This window comes from Nycticebus coucang, chromosome 3, assembly GCF_027406575.1.
Source record: "Nycticebus coucang isolate mNycCou1 chromosome 3, mNycCou1.pri, whole genome shotgun sequence".
Lineage (NCBI taxonomy): Eukaryota > Metazoa > Chordata > Mammalia > Primates > Lorisidae > Nycticebus > Nycticebus coucang.
In genome coordinates, this window is record NC_069782.1 from 135,967,019 (window position 1) to 135,982,578 (window position 15,560).

A 15,560-nucleotide genomic window follows, 5' to 3' on the forward strand; every position below is an offset into this window, starting at 1 on the left:
TTGATGAAAATAGGGTAAAAGATAGAGGGAGGCCAGGTGTGGTGGCTCACACCTGTAATCCTAGCACTCTGGAAGGCCAAGGAGGGAGGATTACTTGAGGTCAGGAGTTTGAGACCAGCCTCAGTAAGAGTGAAACCCTGTCTCTACTAAACGTAGAAAAATCAGCTGGGTGTTACGGTGGGCACCAGTAGACCTAGCTACTCAGGAGGCTGAGGCAGGAGGATCATTTGAATCAAGGAGTTTGAGTTTATTGTGAGCCAGGACGATGCTACAGCATTCTAGCATAGACAACAGAATGAAACTCTCTCTCATAAAAAAAAAAAAAGAAAAAGAAAAAAAGTCAGCGCCTGTGGCTCAGAGGAGTAGGGCGCCAGCCCCATATCCCAGAGGTGGCAGGTTCAAACCCAGCCCTGGCCAAAAACTGCAAAAAAAGGAGAGAGAAAAAGAGAGAGAGAGAGAGACCGCGCCCAATCCAATCCTGGGACATTCTTTGAGTCCCTGGATGTGGGTATCTAAGAAATCTATCTTAATTCCAGACTTTTCAGTTAGAGAAGAAAGTGTCATAAAATGTTTCAAAGAATGGACTTTGGAATAAAATGATTTGAGCTCAAATCTTGGCTCTGTGACTTATCTGCATGAACAGCAGAAAATCTGTGCCTTGGAATTTCAACCTGAAAAATAGAGATAAGGACAGTGTGTCCCCCATGGGGTTGTGAGGATAAAATCAGTTAGTAAGGGTTTGCACATCTAATGGAGCCTGGTACTTCGCATATGCTCTGTACAAGATAGCTATGTGAGATTGAGTGAGCTCCTACATTCTCCGTGTTGATGGAACAGGGCTAATTTGGCCTTTCCGTTTATTGCAATTATTAAGCATCCTAACTAATATACTCAACACAAAGTGGCTCATCCAAGTATTTACTTTCTTTTTAAATGGAGAGACCCAGCTGTGGAAATTTGTTGCAAACCTTTTCCTCCATGGAGGGCAAATCTTCTGTGGCTCCTCATTTCCTATATGACAAAGATTTAACTCCTTGCTCAGCATTTAGAATCATCAAATAATCACTCCCAATTTCATGTTTCCTTTTTTTTTTTTTTTTAGGAAGATAGAATTAGTAGAATTAGTAGAATAATTCCTGAATTTAAGTCAAAATATTTCAACAATAACCTGATCCCCACATATCCAATTCCTACCTCCATGCCCGCAGAGTAACTTTCTGCAGTGGTGACCTGTGAGGTTCTCACAACAGCTGTTTAACAGCCAGACTAAGCAGGTCCTCCTTACCATCCTGCTCCTGGCAATCCTTTCTCAGTAGATTTAGAACTGAAAACACAGATGCATCCAGTATTCTGATCATCCACTTAGAAAACTGGTCATGCATTGATAATAGACTATTATAGGGACTGAGAGCCGATCTTTCTTCCCTTTCATATGTTCAATTACATTGAACAGACTTCTAAAAAATGACGTTCATCTTAAAACTTTTCATTGAAAGTTGTGACATGTCCAAATGTCATCTCTCCTTTTTCTTCTTTCTTAAATCCTCTTGCTGTATCGGGAAGATGTGCCTTTTCTCCCAAATCGGCCCTTTATGTTGAATATTTTCACTGAGTCACAGAATTTTAAGACCAGACCAAGATGGGATCTTACAGGTTTTCTATTGGATCCTTTTGTTTGTTCTGCAGAACACTGGCATTGTTTGCAGTTTAATACATTTTAAGAAGGGGTGGGTCCTTTGATAAAAAATATTAATTAATGCTGAAGAAAAGAGCTTTCTAGCTCATAGCACGGCCTAGAACCTTCAACATACCAGTGAGCTACTATTGCTCTCTATGCAAGAAACACTGAATGGAGTTTATTTCTTTTCAAAATTTTATTTAATTGCAGAGCCAAATTGTCATGAAGCCTCACTAAGGACATTTTATTGTGAGAAATACTGCTGTGAATCTAAGCTCCTTATTGAAAAAAAAAAAAATGAGGAAAAGAGAAATTGATAAACCAGCCCAAGGTTTCAAAGCAAGTTAGTGACAGATCTAGGTCTCTAATCCGAGTCTCCTGCCTCGAATCAAGCAGACTTTGCATCACCTACATCCCCGTCCACATCGATCTTCCACCATGGAGACAACTAGATCCATACTAATAATAATATTACCTTGCTTTTATAGAGTATCTGTCCTCCAAAATGCTCAAAGCACTTTCATATGTATTGCCTCATTTATCTCACTTGAGTATCTCAGAATGAGCTCCAAGTAAGTTAAGGGAAGGGAAACTGTCACTAACAGCTCCCCGTTTGGAGGGCCACATGCTCTTAGTGGAAACAGCAACACTAAAATCTCCCCACCCACACCCATCACTCTTTACCATCGTATTATTCAACATATTTTTGACACAGCTCAGGGTGACTATGGTCTTTCAAGAGCTGATACAATGACAATAGATGATTAAAGCAAATTTGAGCATAAAGTTGCTGGTCTGTCTTGATTCCTTGGCCAGCACAAAGCTTTGCTCATTTCCTGCTGCAGCAGCCCCTGGCTCTAACAGAGGCAGGGAAACACATGCAGCTTTGCACCAGATCACACCACCCAAGCTGAGGCTTCTTTGTGAAGGTGTGATGGGATTGTAATGAAGCATCTCATTGCCTTAAATAATAAACACCCACTTGAACCAAATAATGCATTCATTTGCTGTATTAGCTGCTGCTGCTTCTTCTTCTTTTTTTTTTTTTTTGTGGGAACAAGCTAAATTAATCACTGAATTCTACCTTCAGAACTCAGATGAGGATGAGTAATGGAACATGCTCATGTGGGAGAGCAGCGAGAGGCAAACAGACAGCCGACTCAGGTTCAAAGCAAAACTTTTTCCTTCCAGATTGGCTAGGTGCCACTGGGGGCAACTGTCAGCAGTAATCTGTGTGATGGCGATGAACAAGCAATGCAAAGTACCTGTTTCCCAAATCTCTAGCAGTAGGTCTATAAATGTTTCTCTGATTTTAAACTATTATTTCTGGGGCTCCTTAGGTAGCTGGGATTTTCCTCTTGATGCTTCTGACAGTATTATCAAATTTTGAGGGGGGTGGTGCCATTAATGTTTTAATAATAGAAGCTATTAATTTACCTTCAAGGTAAGGAAAGTATAATATAAAAACTACCTTGAGTGTCAGGAGACTTGAGTTCTAGCCCCAGTTCTGCTGCAAATAGCATTTGGTTTTGGCCAAGACTCCTTTCTCTTAAAGAAAGTATTCCCAGGAGTGTGCATGAGAAGTGTGACTCAACAAGAATACCTTACTGCATTGAATATAATCTTGCAAGTCAACTACATGGTTTACTGGTTAAAGAAACAAAATTTATATCAATGCTAAAGGGGGGAAAAAATCCAGCTCTGTTATATTTACTGTGGTAATTAACATGTTCATTTCCCTGAGAGACCGTCTTAAGAAATGACCTAGGAAAATTTTAAGAACACTCAGTTTTCTTCTTATATACTGACTTTACCCAATTCTCATCTAAACACCACTTCAGTGTTACAAGTTCTCATCTTATTGAAAAACAAAACCCAAAAACCTAAGGCAAATTAAGAGGAAGAACCCTTTCAATTTATATAGACACTGACATAGTTTTAGTTTTGGGCATTTAGCACAGTCATTAATCTTTTAGCAGCTGAAAATAATAATAACCACTAACGTGGATATAGCTCTTCGGAATTAATAGTGTAATTTATTTACTTTTTTCTTTTCTTTGTAGGGTTTAATAGTGCAATTTAATGTTGGTTGTTACCTCTAATGGGCTGAGATGTATAGGCCACCTTTCACGATGTTAGGGGTAGGGATACAATGCTAGGCAAGAAAGAAAATTCTGCCTATGAAGCCAGAGTAGTATGTCACAATTGGCTTTCCTGGGAGAGAAGGCCTGCGCTGCCCCTGTACTATGTCTATAACATGATTTCCTAGGAAGGTATCTTGTGCTGCTCCAAGACAGCATGCTGCAAAGTCATGGATGAAAATACAAGAGAAAGAAACATGAAAACTCAATCAAAAAAAAAAAAAGGGAAAACTAAAAAAAGTTCTTCATGTTCTTTATGCAACTCAAACGCTTCAAAGTTGAGCTACAATTCTATTTAAAGTTCAAGAGTCCCCTTCTTATAGCTACATACATCTCCCTTGCTCCAAGGTTAAGGCACACTATATTAATAATTTCTAGTCCCTTAGAATACTTAAAATACTCAGAATGACAGTAAGATAGCAAATGCCCGCTTTGAGCTCCTGAGTTAGTTAGACCTCCACTAGGTGGCGCTCCATATCAACTCAGTTCTCCAGTGTTCCCGGCAAGGACAGCCTGGGGATGTCAGCAGGGAGGGTCTTTAACTTTGGTTTGCCACTATTTACAAAAGGGTATGCCTCTGGGAAGTTGGAAAAATTAGCTGTGCCTCAGACCTCTAACGACAACCATTCCTGTAAGTTCCAATGAGAGAGAAAGCAAAAGTTGGAGCCTTGTCTCTGCAATACTTCCCATTAAACAATTGAGAAAAATAAAATGGGATAGACAGGAATGGAGCACACTTGTTGCACTGATAGATGACATGTCCAAAACATATTTTCTGTCTTGTTAGTACACCAATGCATACCGCATGAAAGATCTTTATGATTGAAAAGCAAAAGCAAATCAATTATCAGTGTATGTTGATGCCCTCAGGGGAACTAGAATTCCAGACAGAAACAAAGAAAGGAGAAAGAAAAGGGGAGAGGAAAAGAGAGGAGGGTCACGAGACTGGCAAGGGGAAAGCAATGCAGAGTGAACTTGACAAACAGACACGTGTAATGAAAAGAAAGAAATGACTGTGGGATACAGGCAATGTCCCAGGGAAAGGCATGGAGGCAGGACTCGGAATCAAAGAAGCAGTGAAAGAGGAAAGCCAGTCAGACCATACCTTGGGCAAAGCATACTTCGGAAGCTTCATTTGGGCAAATGCATTCCTTCGGTAGGACACGTAGTAATGTGGCCGGCCTCCTGAAGTCAGCTGGATCATAAAAACAAGGTTGTAAGAGCAGCTACTGTAACAGTTACGGGTCACAGAACAGCCACCTGAATGGAAAGGGGGTGGCTGCCAGCACAACAAAACAGCAGGAATTCCTACTGCAGACAAGGGTAGAGAACTGGCATTCAGCTAAAAAACAACCTGCACAGCGTTAAGTGAGTTGGTCAGAGGCCCAAACTGAATCTACTGGACAAAAATGCAATTCTTAAATTGACACTGTGGTTAAAAGCTGGGAAACATATTCAGTTTTTTTATTTTTATTGTTTGTTTTTTCAAATGATTCAAGCCTCGGGTACATTGGTTCATTTGTCCATGAGCAGCCCAGCTGCTTAGACCCAAGTCTATAGGCCCACAACCGGGTCTCTAAGCTGTAACAGCAGGAAACCGTCCAGAGCAAACAGTGGCAGAGCAGGAGCCTCGCTGCTTTGGGCACTGACTTCCAGTTTGATGGTCACACTGGTGACTGTGGGCAGATCACAAAGGCAGGAATAGTCCAAACTCACTCTAGGTCTCTATCTCTCAGAAGAAAAGTATGAGCTACTTCCCCTAATTTTATCCAAACTAAACAGCCCAATGAATCTCACTGTTGTGTGGGGCAAGGGGGACAAGGGGTGTGGCCTCCACCTCAGCAGTAGCCCCCACCATGCAGGGGCACAATATCAAGGGCACCACTGCCAACCTCAGTCTCCTTTGAAGCCATTTTTAACACATAAAATATTTGAAGTTTGAATGTGAGCTGGAGTTTGCACACTTGGAAACAATTGCTTTGGGTCAATGTTCATCAGACACTTAGGAATGTTTCTATAAAATTATCATCTTCACCGTGACGTAGCCAGATTATCTCTTAGTCCTAGTGATGGGTTTCAGGATCAGGTTCAGGGTAGTGTGAGAAGAATATGTGAAATAAAGGCAGAATTTTTTCTCCTTTTTAAGTCATATATGTGGATTACAAACTTATTAGAAACCAGACAAGGTTCCTGGTAGGGAAATGAATTATAGACAGAACCAGTATGTATAACAATTTGAATGTCACTTGGTAATTTGATGCTGAAATTATCAGAGTATTCATTACTCACTGCCCTTAAGAAAAAGGAAATGGTTTGTGTGCCTAAGTGTGTGTGCGTAGTAATTTGAGAGACATTTAAAAAGTATATATAAGGCTGATGTTAGTTAGGCATTTAAAAATCCTTCCCTAAAGTACAGGATTAAATATTCTAAATCACAATTTCTTGTTCAAACAAATATAATAGTGTCTAGAACATCTCAATAGTAGTGAAATTCTACATACATATATATATAAGCTATTTAGCAATCACACCTTTGTCATTTTTAACATGGAAACCAATAATTGAATGTTTAAATGCATTGTGCAAACAAGCCTGAAATTTGCCCCACATGCTGAAAAGAAACACAGCACACTTGCTCCCTCCCTGTCTCTTCTAACCACTCATGAAACTTCAGCTTCTCAAATTCTTTCTCATTGGATTCATAAGTGAAAAGCCTGGCTGAATGCATCTCATGTACAACAGCTCTTCATTCTAATCACAGTCAGTGAATGACAGGAAAAGCTGATTACTCCCTTCCTCGTCTCTGCCTCCCACCACCTCCAGCCACACCACAACTTCTTCCCATGGTGTTGCACACACCATGTTTAGGGTAGGCACCGGGAGGGGGCTGATAGGCTGACAATTCCTCTGATATAGAGAGACTGGCATATTTGCTCAGTCCCTCTGACGACTGGAAGCTTGTTTGGAATGTGGATGAGAGAGATGGGGTGGTGCATCATTCTGGAAACAATCTGACGACTCTAGGCAATGCCTTCAGGACCCTATGTTAGTAAGATCCTTCGGATACAGCCAGAAGGAACGAATTACTATTCTGTTAGTAAAGTAGCTTCCATGCTCAGTATTTTTCCTTGTGTTAAAAACTAACTTCCTTCCTCCCTCCCTCCTGCTCGGCACCCTGTCCTCCTTCCCTCGTGCCCTCCCTCTCTCCCTTCCCATTTTTTACACTGCAGGGAACATAAGTTGGCAGAAGGTGCTGCTATAGAGACAGAAACATGGACACGCAAAATTTTGAGACAATAAACACAAACAGATCTTTCGTACCTGGACAAACACATAATCATCTTGGACAATCAGAGAGTCTGGATCGATGTAGCCTGGAAAGGGTTTACTTCTGTTGGCCTCTGTGCAGTTCTGCATGCGGCAAGTCAGGTATTGTGAATCTAGAAAAAATATGGGGGTGGGAGGATATCCGTAGAGAGCTTTAGAGTCAGAATGGACATTTTTTATTTCCCTGCTACCTCCATGCCTTTAAACAAGCCTCGTCATCTTTGCTAAGTACATTATTGCTTTATTATTTAAATTATTATCCCAATTATTTCACTCACTTGCCTGTGACACCACCTACATTGCCTCCTGGCACTTCCCATGAGTCTTGACATCTTCCAGTTTTAAGTTCTTGGTAATTAATCTCCCTCAATTTAAATGAAGATATTTTCAAAACCTTGCAATAATATTTGTAATTTCATAGTTTTTCTTTTTTATAATTGGTGGGCTTCTCTTCCTTCCTTTGACTGACATGCACACATCTAATAACAACTGTGCTGCTCTTGGTGCAGTAATAAGATTCTACGTTAAGATAAAGGCTTTTTCTTTTATTATCAATTAGAAGTGAAACAGAATAGATAGGAGATTCCTGAGTCAAAACTTCACTTTCACTTTATGGATGAGTAAACTGAAGCCCTGGACGTCACCTGAGATTGCACCTGGATGATAAACAAAATGCCAACAATGATAGCTCTTCTGTGGATTTGGTCTCCAGCACCGGGAGTGTATTCTATCAGAGGCCCTCCCTGTTTTTCGACCACACTACCCTGGCCTCTAGCTAATCAGGTTATGGTACTCCCTACTTAGAACTTCTTTTGCCTTTAGAAAATATTCAAACCCTCTACCACCCAGCCATCTAGCCCTCCTACTTCCCTCTCCCTTCCTCTCCTGGTAATCTTTTCTACTCTCCCTATGTATCTTTTAATCTGGCCTACTTTATTTTTGAGAACTTGGCAAAATTTTCTACCACTTAAGAGACTTCTTATGTGTATTTCCTCCACCTAAAATCCTTCCCCCCACATGCTCTTCTCTAAGAAGGTTCTAGACTTCAGCTAGCTCACCGTTACTTCTGAGGATCTACCATAGTTATTCTCTAATTCTGTTAATTCATTCCATAGAACTCAGCATAATATAAAATTACTTTGTTCATTATTCCTTTTTTCTGTGTCCTGCCCCAAATCAGAATGCAATCTCCATGAAGACATTTTCTTTTTCTTTTTAAATTCTACTCACTATTGTACCCACAAGGTCTAATACCATTCCCACCACAGAGTAGGTAATAAATGAGTATTTGTTGGAATATGGCTTATTAGTGAGGGAAAATACATCAGTTTACTTGCTGATGCTTAAGGAGTGTGTGAATTTGCCTTTAAGACCTGAGAGACATATGCAGAAATCTACTCTTTCAAGTGAAAATACCAGGAGATGACTAGTTACATGAAATGCAGGTAGGTAATAGTATGTTGAGATGTATGTAAGAAATCACTAAAAAATTATCTTAAGGAAACAGGAAGTCAGGACTTTGGAGGACCACCTTTAGTGAAGGAACTTAAGGTGCTTCAATATTCTGTACGGGAGCCACTGGGGGCAGCATGCACAACTCTCCATCCCAGAGTAGGGAACCTGCAGTCTTGAAGCACAGGTGGACTTCTGGATCTTTGAGTGTGGCCTTTCAACTGAATCCAAATGTTATAGAACAATTCATTTTAATAAAGGGATCTATTCTGTGAAGTTTGGATTTGGTCAAGCAGCCACACTTGGGGATCTGGAGGATCACATGTGGCCTTGGGGTCACCAGTTCACTGAGAGTCTTCAGAAGACTAGGGATGAGAACATTCTCACAATCTTCCTTCACCCCACTGCCATTTCAGAAGATGGGGGTAACTCACAAGCCCATCAACCTGCCTTGCCCTGGTAAAGCCATCTCCACAGTTAGACTAAAGAAGAGCCCTCCCTCCCCATCTTCTTTTCTAGACATTCCTGCAGTTCTATTTTAGAGCATAGCTCAAGACTTTTTAAAGGCAATTTTCAGGACACATCCCTTCCCAGATGATCATCCATATAGCAACTCAAAATCTTTACCTAACAATTTCACACTCCACCAGAACTTTTTACTACATTTAAGTGACTTTTATCTTTCCAAAGGTTATGTGAGGCCATAGAAATAATGGAGAGTTGTAACTAGATCTGGCCTTGAATTCTGCTATGGCGATTTACCAGCTACATAGTCCATAGGAAATCTCTTCATCTTCCTGATGCTTATTTCCTTCATCTAATAAATGAAGATACCAATATCAACTACCTTGTATTTTAGCTATAAATTGAAATAATATATACACTACATGTTTTGAAACTCAAACTTTAGCTGGGTGTTGTGGCAGGTGCCTGAAGTCCCAGCTACTTGGGAAGCTGAGGCAAGGAATCTCCTAAGCCCAAGAGCTGGAGGTTGCTGTGAGCTATGACGCCACTCACTCTACCGAGGGTGACACAGTAAAACTGTCTCAAAAAAAAAAAAAAAAAGAAAGAAAGAAAAGAAACTCAAATTTGTACAAATGCTTGTTGTTATTGTCAAAAATGTTGACATGCTTGATTTCTTTTTTTCTACCTTTCACAGTGAAAAGATCAGTTTTGAGAACACAGCAGATCCTTAAAGAAACTGGCTGAACCAAATTTGAATATTGCAGCTGCATTTATTACCAGGTACTCTTGGTGACCTGCTCAACATCCATTCTTCTCTGAAAGAACGCTGGAAAAGCCAAGAGTGGATCTGCTGGCTCATCCCTCCTGCTTGTGACTCAGAAGTTCTCATATGCAAGGATAAATGTTATTGCTCCAAGCCCACCAGAGGTCTTCCTACTTTCCTTGCCATTGGTTGGTTTAGAAGAGGGAATTTAAACCTACCACTGGTAAATGAGAACTGAGGGAAGAGCATTTAAGGGGCTTCTAGGAGGTATCAGGAGATACAACAGAAGGTCCTTCTGCATCTGTACCGTGCTGTGTCTCAATGTGATGTTTGGAACGTCTCTAGACTTCTTGCTATCTAAAGGATCCAGTCTTACAATCACGCTTACAAGACGGATATGACCAAGAGATGGATGATACCGTCTCAGTAACATCACTCAACTACTGATGGTTCTGAGGCTACAGCAGCCCTACCTCTATGCTTCTTCTTATGTAAGATAATGAAAAACGACAACAAAAAAATAGTTAAACAATATTGAATCTTAATTAGGAGATCTTGGGTTTCAAATTGCAGATTAAATTTTCAATTAGAATTTCTAAGAGTGATACCTAATGAGGATTTCTTTTCTTTTTTTTTTTTTTTTTTGGTAGAGACAGAGTCTCACTGTATCGCCCTCGGGTAGAGTGCCGTGGCGTCACACGGCTCACAGCAACCTCTTAACTCTTGGGCTTACGGGATTCTCCTGCCTCAGCCTCCCGAGCAGAGCTGGGACTACAGGCGCCCGCCACAACGCCCGGCTATTTTTTGGTTGCAGTTTGGCCGGGGCTGGGTTTGAACCCGCCACCCTCAGCATATGGGGCCGGCGCCCTACTCACTGAGCCACAGGCGCCGCCTAATGAGGATTTCTTGATGCACATACAATTCTTGTTTTATCCGTAATGGTGTCTAATAGGTTCCTTCTTAAAACCTTAGCCTCGTCAAAAGCCCCTGAATAAAAAAACATAAGATGGAAAATACTAATATAATACTTTTCATGTTTCTAACTCATCTATGTAGAAATTATGATTGAGGAATCTGAAAAGAAAATAAAGGAATATGAAGCCCAACATTCATCGAGCATCTGTGCGCCAGGCACTCTAAAACATGTTCCCATTTATTTAACACATTTAATCTTCGTAACACTACAGAGAATATCAATTTCATTTTTAGATAAAAAGAATGAAACTCAAGTGTGATAGTGATTTTTAGAAATGGCAGTATGGAGTTTCGACTTGGTTGGAAGTTTGGCTTATTTCTTTTACAGTATGTTTCATGAAAAAAACCCAGTAAGTTTCAGCCAATGTTTATTAAATATATTTTGGCTTCTATCTAAGGATCAATGGTTACACCTACATACAAAATAAGAACACCTGAAAAATTAATATTTTTTTGCGTGAGGTAGGTTGGCAATATGGATCAAGGTAGTTAAGAATAACATCCTTTGATCTCAAGTTTATTTCTGAAAATTCTTTCTAAGAAAATAATTAAGGATTTATGCAAAGATTTAACCACTTGGATATTCATTAGAATGTTGCTAATAATTAAAAATAATACTGGAGGAAAAAAAGGCGAACACTAGAGGAATAACTAAATTATGGAAAATGCATGTTTTTCTACTAAAATGTTGCTTCTGTAAGAACATTTTTAATATATTTTATATTATGCAAGTAGGTTACCAATTAGTAATATTATAGGAAGGTTAATTTCTAAGCTTTGAAAAACAGATCATGTTATATAAAATGTTAGCATTAGAAGAATCTGGGGATAGAGAACATGTACTCTGAACTATCTTGGTAACTTTTCTGTGTATCTAAAATTAGTCAAAAATACAAGATTTTTAAAAGTAGGTTACCAAAATATGTGCATTATGGACCTGATTTTTTGCAAGTTGTATATTTAGACATCTATAAATATGTTTGCACAGGAAAAAAATGAATAAAGGATACATATGAGATGTCAACAACAGTGGAAAGGCTGTGATGTGAAAGAGTCAAATGGAATGATCGGCAGGAACCCCTGGCCCAGCACCCCTCTGTGGGGTGAGTGGGGTGGAGAGAGGCATGGTGGGCATGTGAGATTAACCATCTCTGATTCCTCTGTGTGCTCACCTTTCTCTGCTCCCTACACTGTGCCCTGCGATTGAGCTGTGCAGTGAGCCTGCCTCTGGCCTAAGGATTATAAAGTGTACAACCAGGTGATATAAGACAAGCCCCTGGAGAAAGAGGTCTTGGAGTGCCTCAAAGTGAAATTTGCAAGCTGAAGGGAAAATGATCAATTTTGAGCTGCCTGCCCCTGGTAAAATGTTCCTGGTTTGATCCCTTTCTCTTCCTAATGGAAACAGAAAGAAATTGGCTGCACTTCATAATGAGGGACCAATCACTGTTATTCCCCTCGGGGCTTGCTGTAATAGCATTAAGGATGATGAACTCTTTCCATATTCAATTCTGGTGAGTGTATGATGCAATTCCATAGGAAGTATCTCGTAATTTGGCATTAATTAATGTCAATTAATGTATGCAACTGCTAGACATTAGAATTAATTTCATTACTTTTCCTACACAGATGTTTTCCTTGCCATAGGTAATTAGGACACTGTGCCACTCTTTTCAAGCCTTCTCACTCTGCAACAGCTGCTGCTTGGAATAATGTCATCCTCATCCATCCCAAACCCATACTGATCTGGAGGAGGGAAGCTGCTTCTAAAAAGCCAAGCTCCGAACAGAGATCAGAGGCTCAAATGAGGCTCAAGGTCTGCTAGCTCGGCAAACCTAAGGAAAGCACCCCACCTCTCAAACTCTGATCCATAAAATGGGAATAAATATATCCATCTTGCTAGTGGTTGTGACAATTTAGACTTTAGTCCTGAAATGAGTTTAGTCTCGAACCTGGCTGGCTGGTGCTCAAATAATGATAGGTGAAGTTGTTATTTAAATCCTCTCTCTCTAACCACTGATCCCGCTCACTATGTCTCAGGTACCACCTGTGAAGTACTATAGACATTGCTCCCTGAGGCCGTGTTTTTCTTTATATTCAATTTTTGGTTTGGGTTAGAGGTTTTCTTAAAAAACTTCTTAAAACACCATAGAAACGATGTTCCTTATATAATCATTAATGGAAATAAAAATACCACAACTATTTAGGCAAGTGAGCTAGTGCTCGGGAGGCAGAGCTGGAAAATAATGAGGGCTACAAAAATATTGTGAAACCAGCTTTGCACTCAGCACATGGGGCGAACCAGCCAACAATCTTATTGGTTTGCAGGGGTTCTCTCTGTCTGCAGGAGTGACCTGCTAGGTCCTAGCTCCAACTTCAGCATGGTAAGTGACTCTGAGGAGGTCATTGACTGAGCAAGGGTTTAGAGTCTTTCTCCTCATAATGAGGGTGATTTGAAGTTCAGGACCAAAAATGGATGTTAAAAATCAGACTGCTACTTCAAGATCCAAAGGGTCTTTGTCATGTTCACCCACTGATACCTGTTTCCTTCCCATTCCTGCCAAAACAAAACCAAGCTCTGTGAGGCTGCTGGCACGTGCACGTCTGGAAGGCTTCAGCTGTTCCTCAGCAGCACGCCCACTCCTGGCACGCCCTCTGTGTTCATTCAGAGCTTTGCTGGTTTGAACTGCTTTTTCCTTTCCTTTTCCCCAGTCCAAATACTTCTCGGCCTTCTTCTGTGAAGGGTTTCCTCCCTGGAATGTCTCTATTGATAAACAGCCGTGGCAGCATTAACCTCCAAGTCGCCAAGACCACCTCTCTTTTGGGTCAGTAACTGTGCTAAGTTGATCACATGTTTTCTTTTGTCTTTTAACTTTTGAAATAAAAACTCAGAGAGAGAGGTACTTTAACAGGTGATGAAATCCAGACACGGGGATGAGATTTGTATAAGTAAATGACAGCACAAAATATATCACAGATCTCTGACACCCTATCCATTCATTGTATCGTCAACAGTTACTTAGCACCAAATAAATTAATTTGCCTTAATATTGTGAAAGTTCAATTACAAACAAAACTATAAGCTATGCAGCTGAGCAAAACTCGTTTTAAAACTCTCTCCTATTCTCCATTAATTTTCCACCTTAAAGCCCACACATATAAAGCATATAAATCTCCCTCTGTTCTTTCAACTGCTGTCTTACTTCTCACTCATCACACACGCTTACGCACATGCATACACACATGTACGTGTTAATACTCTGCTGGTCAGAGCTACTGTATTCCTAGCAAGGTTCTAAAGACAATTAGAAATTGAGACCTTCAAAAGTGAGCCTCCAGTCTTGGCCCTGGAAAGTCTACATCCAGGACAAGATATTTCCACAACAATTATAAACTTGCATCAAATGGTCTTTGGCATGAGGAGCTTAGGACACAGGAGCATTGTTTGCTCCTAGGAAATCTCTTGATTGGGAACTGGTACAATTTACTAAATGTTATCTTCTATGGTTGGCCTTTGGGCATTCAGGAGGACATGACTACTACAGGGAAAATTCTGGGACTGTAAAATTTTGGTCAAGCATGGTACTAGGAATTGGGAACATGAGGGAGAACACAAAGGCATAATAATCAATATGAGCACAGAAAAGTCATCAGCCAATTCCAATGCAGAGTGGGGAGTGTGTCCTGGGAGACATGGCAGTGCTGCAGGGCTGCAGTGGGACACCGATCTTCATTCCTCTGCACGGCTGTGTCACTCTGGGCCAGAAACTTTTTCTGAGACTCTGAATTTATTTTGCTCTGCATCACACAGAACTGTGGACTTATATCCCCCATGGCTTAGTATCCCCCAGGGCCTGTACAGTACTTTTAAGGCTAGTCTATTTTACAACTCACTCCATCTCACACGGAGGCCAAATACCTATGTCAGGGTGTGGATATCCATGTAAGAGCTGAGAAAAACCGGGCAGGCTACTGAGAATGTTGACGGGATAAGTCATTGCTCCAGAACAAAAAGCACTGGCCAAGAGCACGTAAGAGAACATGAGCTATGCTGGGGAAATACCAGCTGTGTGCCTTGTGAGAAAGCTACACGGTAGGAACCCACCCTAGAAACGGGTTTATATGAAAAGAGACACAATGTTTTCCAAAGGTCACATTCAGCCATGAAAAACTAGGGAGCATACCACATGGGTGTGCAGCAGGCAGTGAGAGAGAGAGAGAAAGAAGGACAAACAAACAGTGGAAAGGAGGAAGGGAGGGAAGGAGAGAAGAGAGGACGAAATAAAACTGTTCAGTGCACAGGGGAGAAAAGACAGCGTTTCTTTCACAAACTTTGTTTTGGGGGATGGGAGGGATATTTGCTTAGATGGGTCTACATGTTATAAGATTAATTCCAGGACAGAGGGACAGTTCAAGACTGCCTCTGTGATATGTGGCTACATTCAACAAACTATTTCTTCACTTAGTAACTATTTTTATCACCCTCCTTACGGAGTATCATACTTGGAACATAGTAGACGCTCAACAAAGAACAATATGGTGCAATCCTTGTCTCACAGAGTGGGATGAACCAAGAAGGATGACACATTTTCCTGTCCCTGTCTGTACTCCAGCCACCTGGCCTTCCTGTTATGTTCAACCATACTCACAGTCCATACTCTTTGCAGTGCTATTCCATCTGTCTGGAGGCTCTTCCAACAGAAAGACACGCTGCTCTCTCCTTTATTCCCATAATGACTTAGTTCAGACATCAATACCTCCT

The 15,560-nt window shown here is 40.7% G+C and overlaps 1 protein-coding gene across 5 annotated transcripts in view; it reads right to left on the bottom strand.

The window, feature by feature from the left end:
- Positions 1–15,560, bottom strand: part of SORCS1 (sortilin related VPS10 domain containing receptor 1) — a 521,473-nt gene that overhangs the window by 120,896 nt on the left and 385,017 nt on the right. For all 5 annotated transcript variants that reach the window (XM_053584238.1, XM_053584237.1, XM_053584236.1 and 2 more), the window contains exons 7-8: positions 7,141–7,259; positions 4,925–5,014 (exon numbers count right to left, since the gene is read on the bottom strand). In XM_053584238.1, the coding sequence (XP_053440213.1) occupies positions 4,925–5,014; positions 7,141–7,259 (209 nt within the window). The remainder of the gene's footprint in view (positions 1–4,924; positions 5,015–7,140; positions 7,260–15,560) is intronic.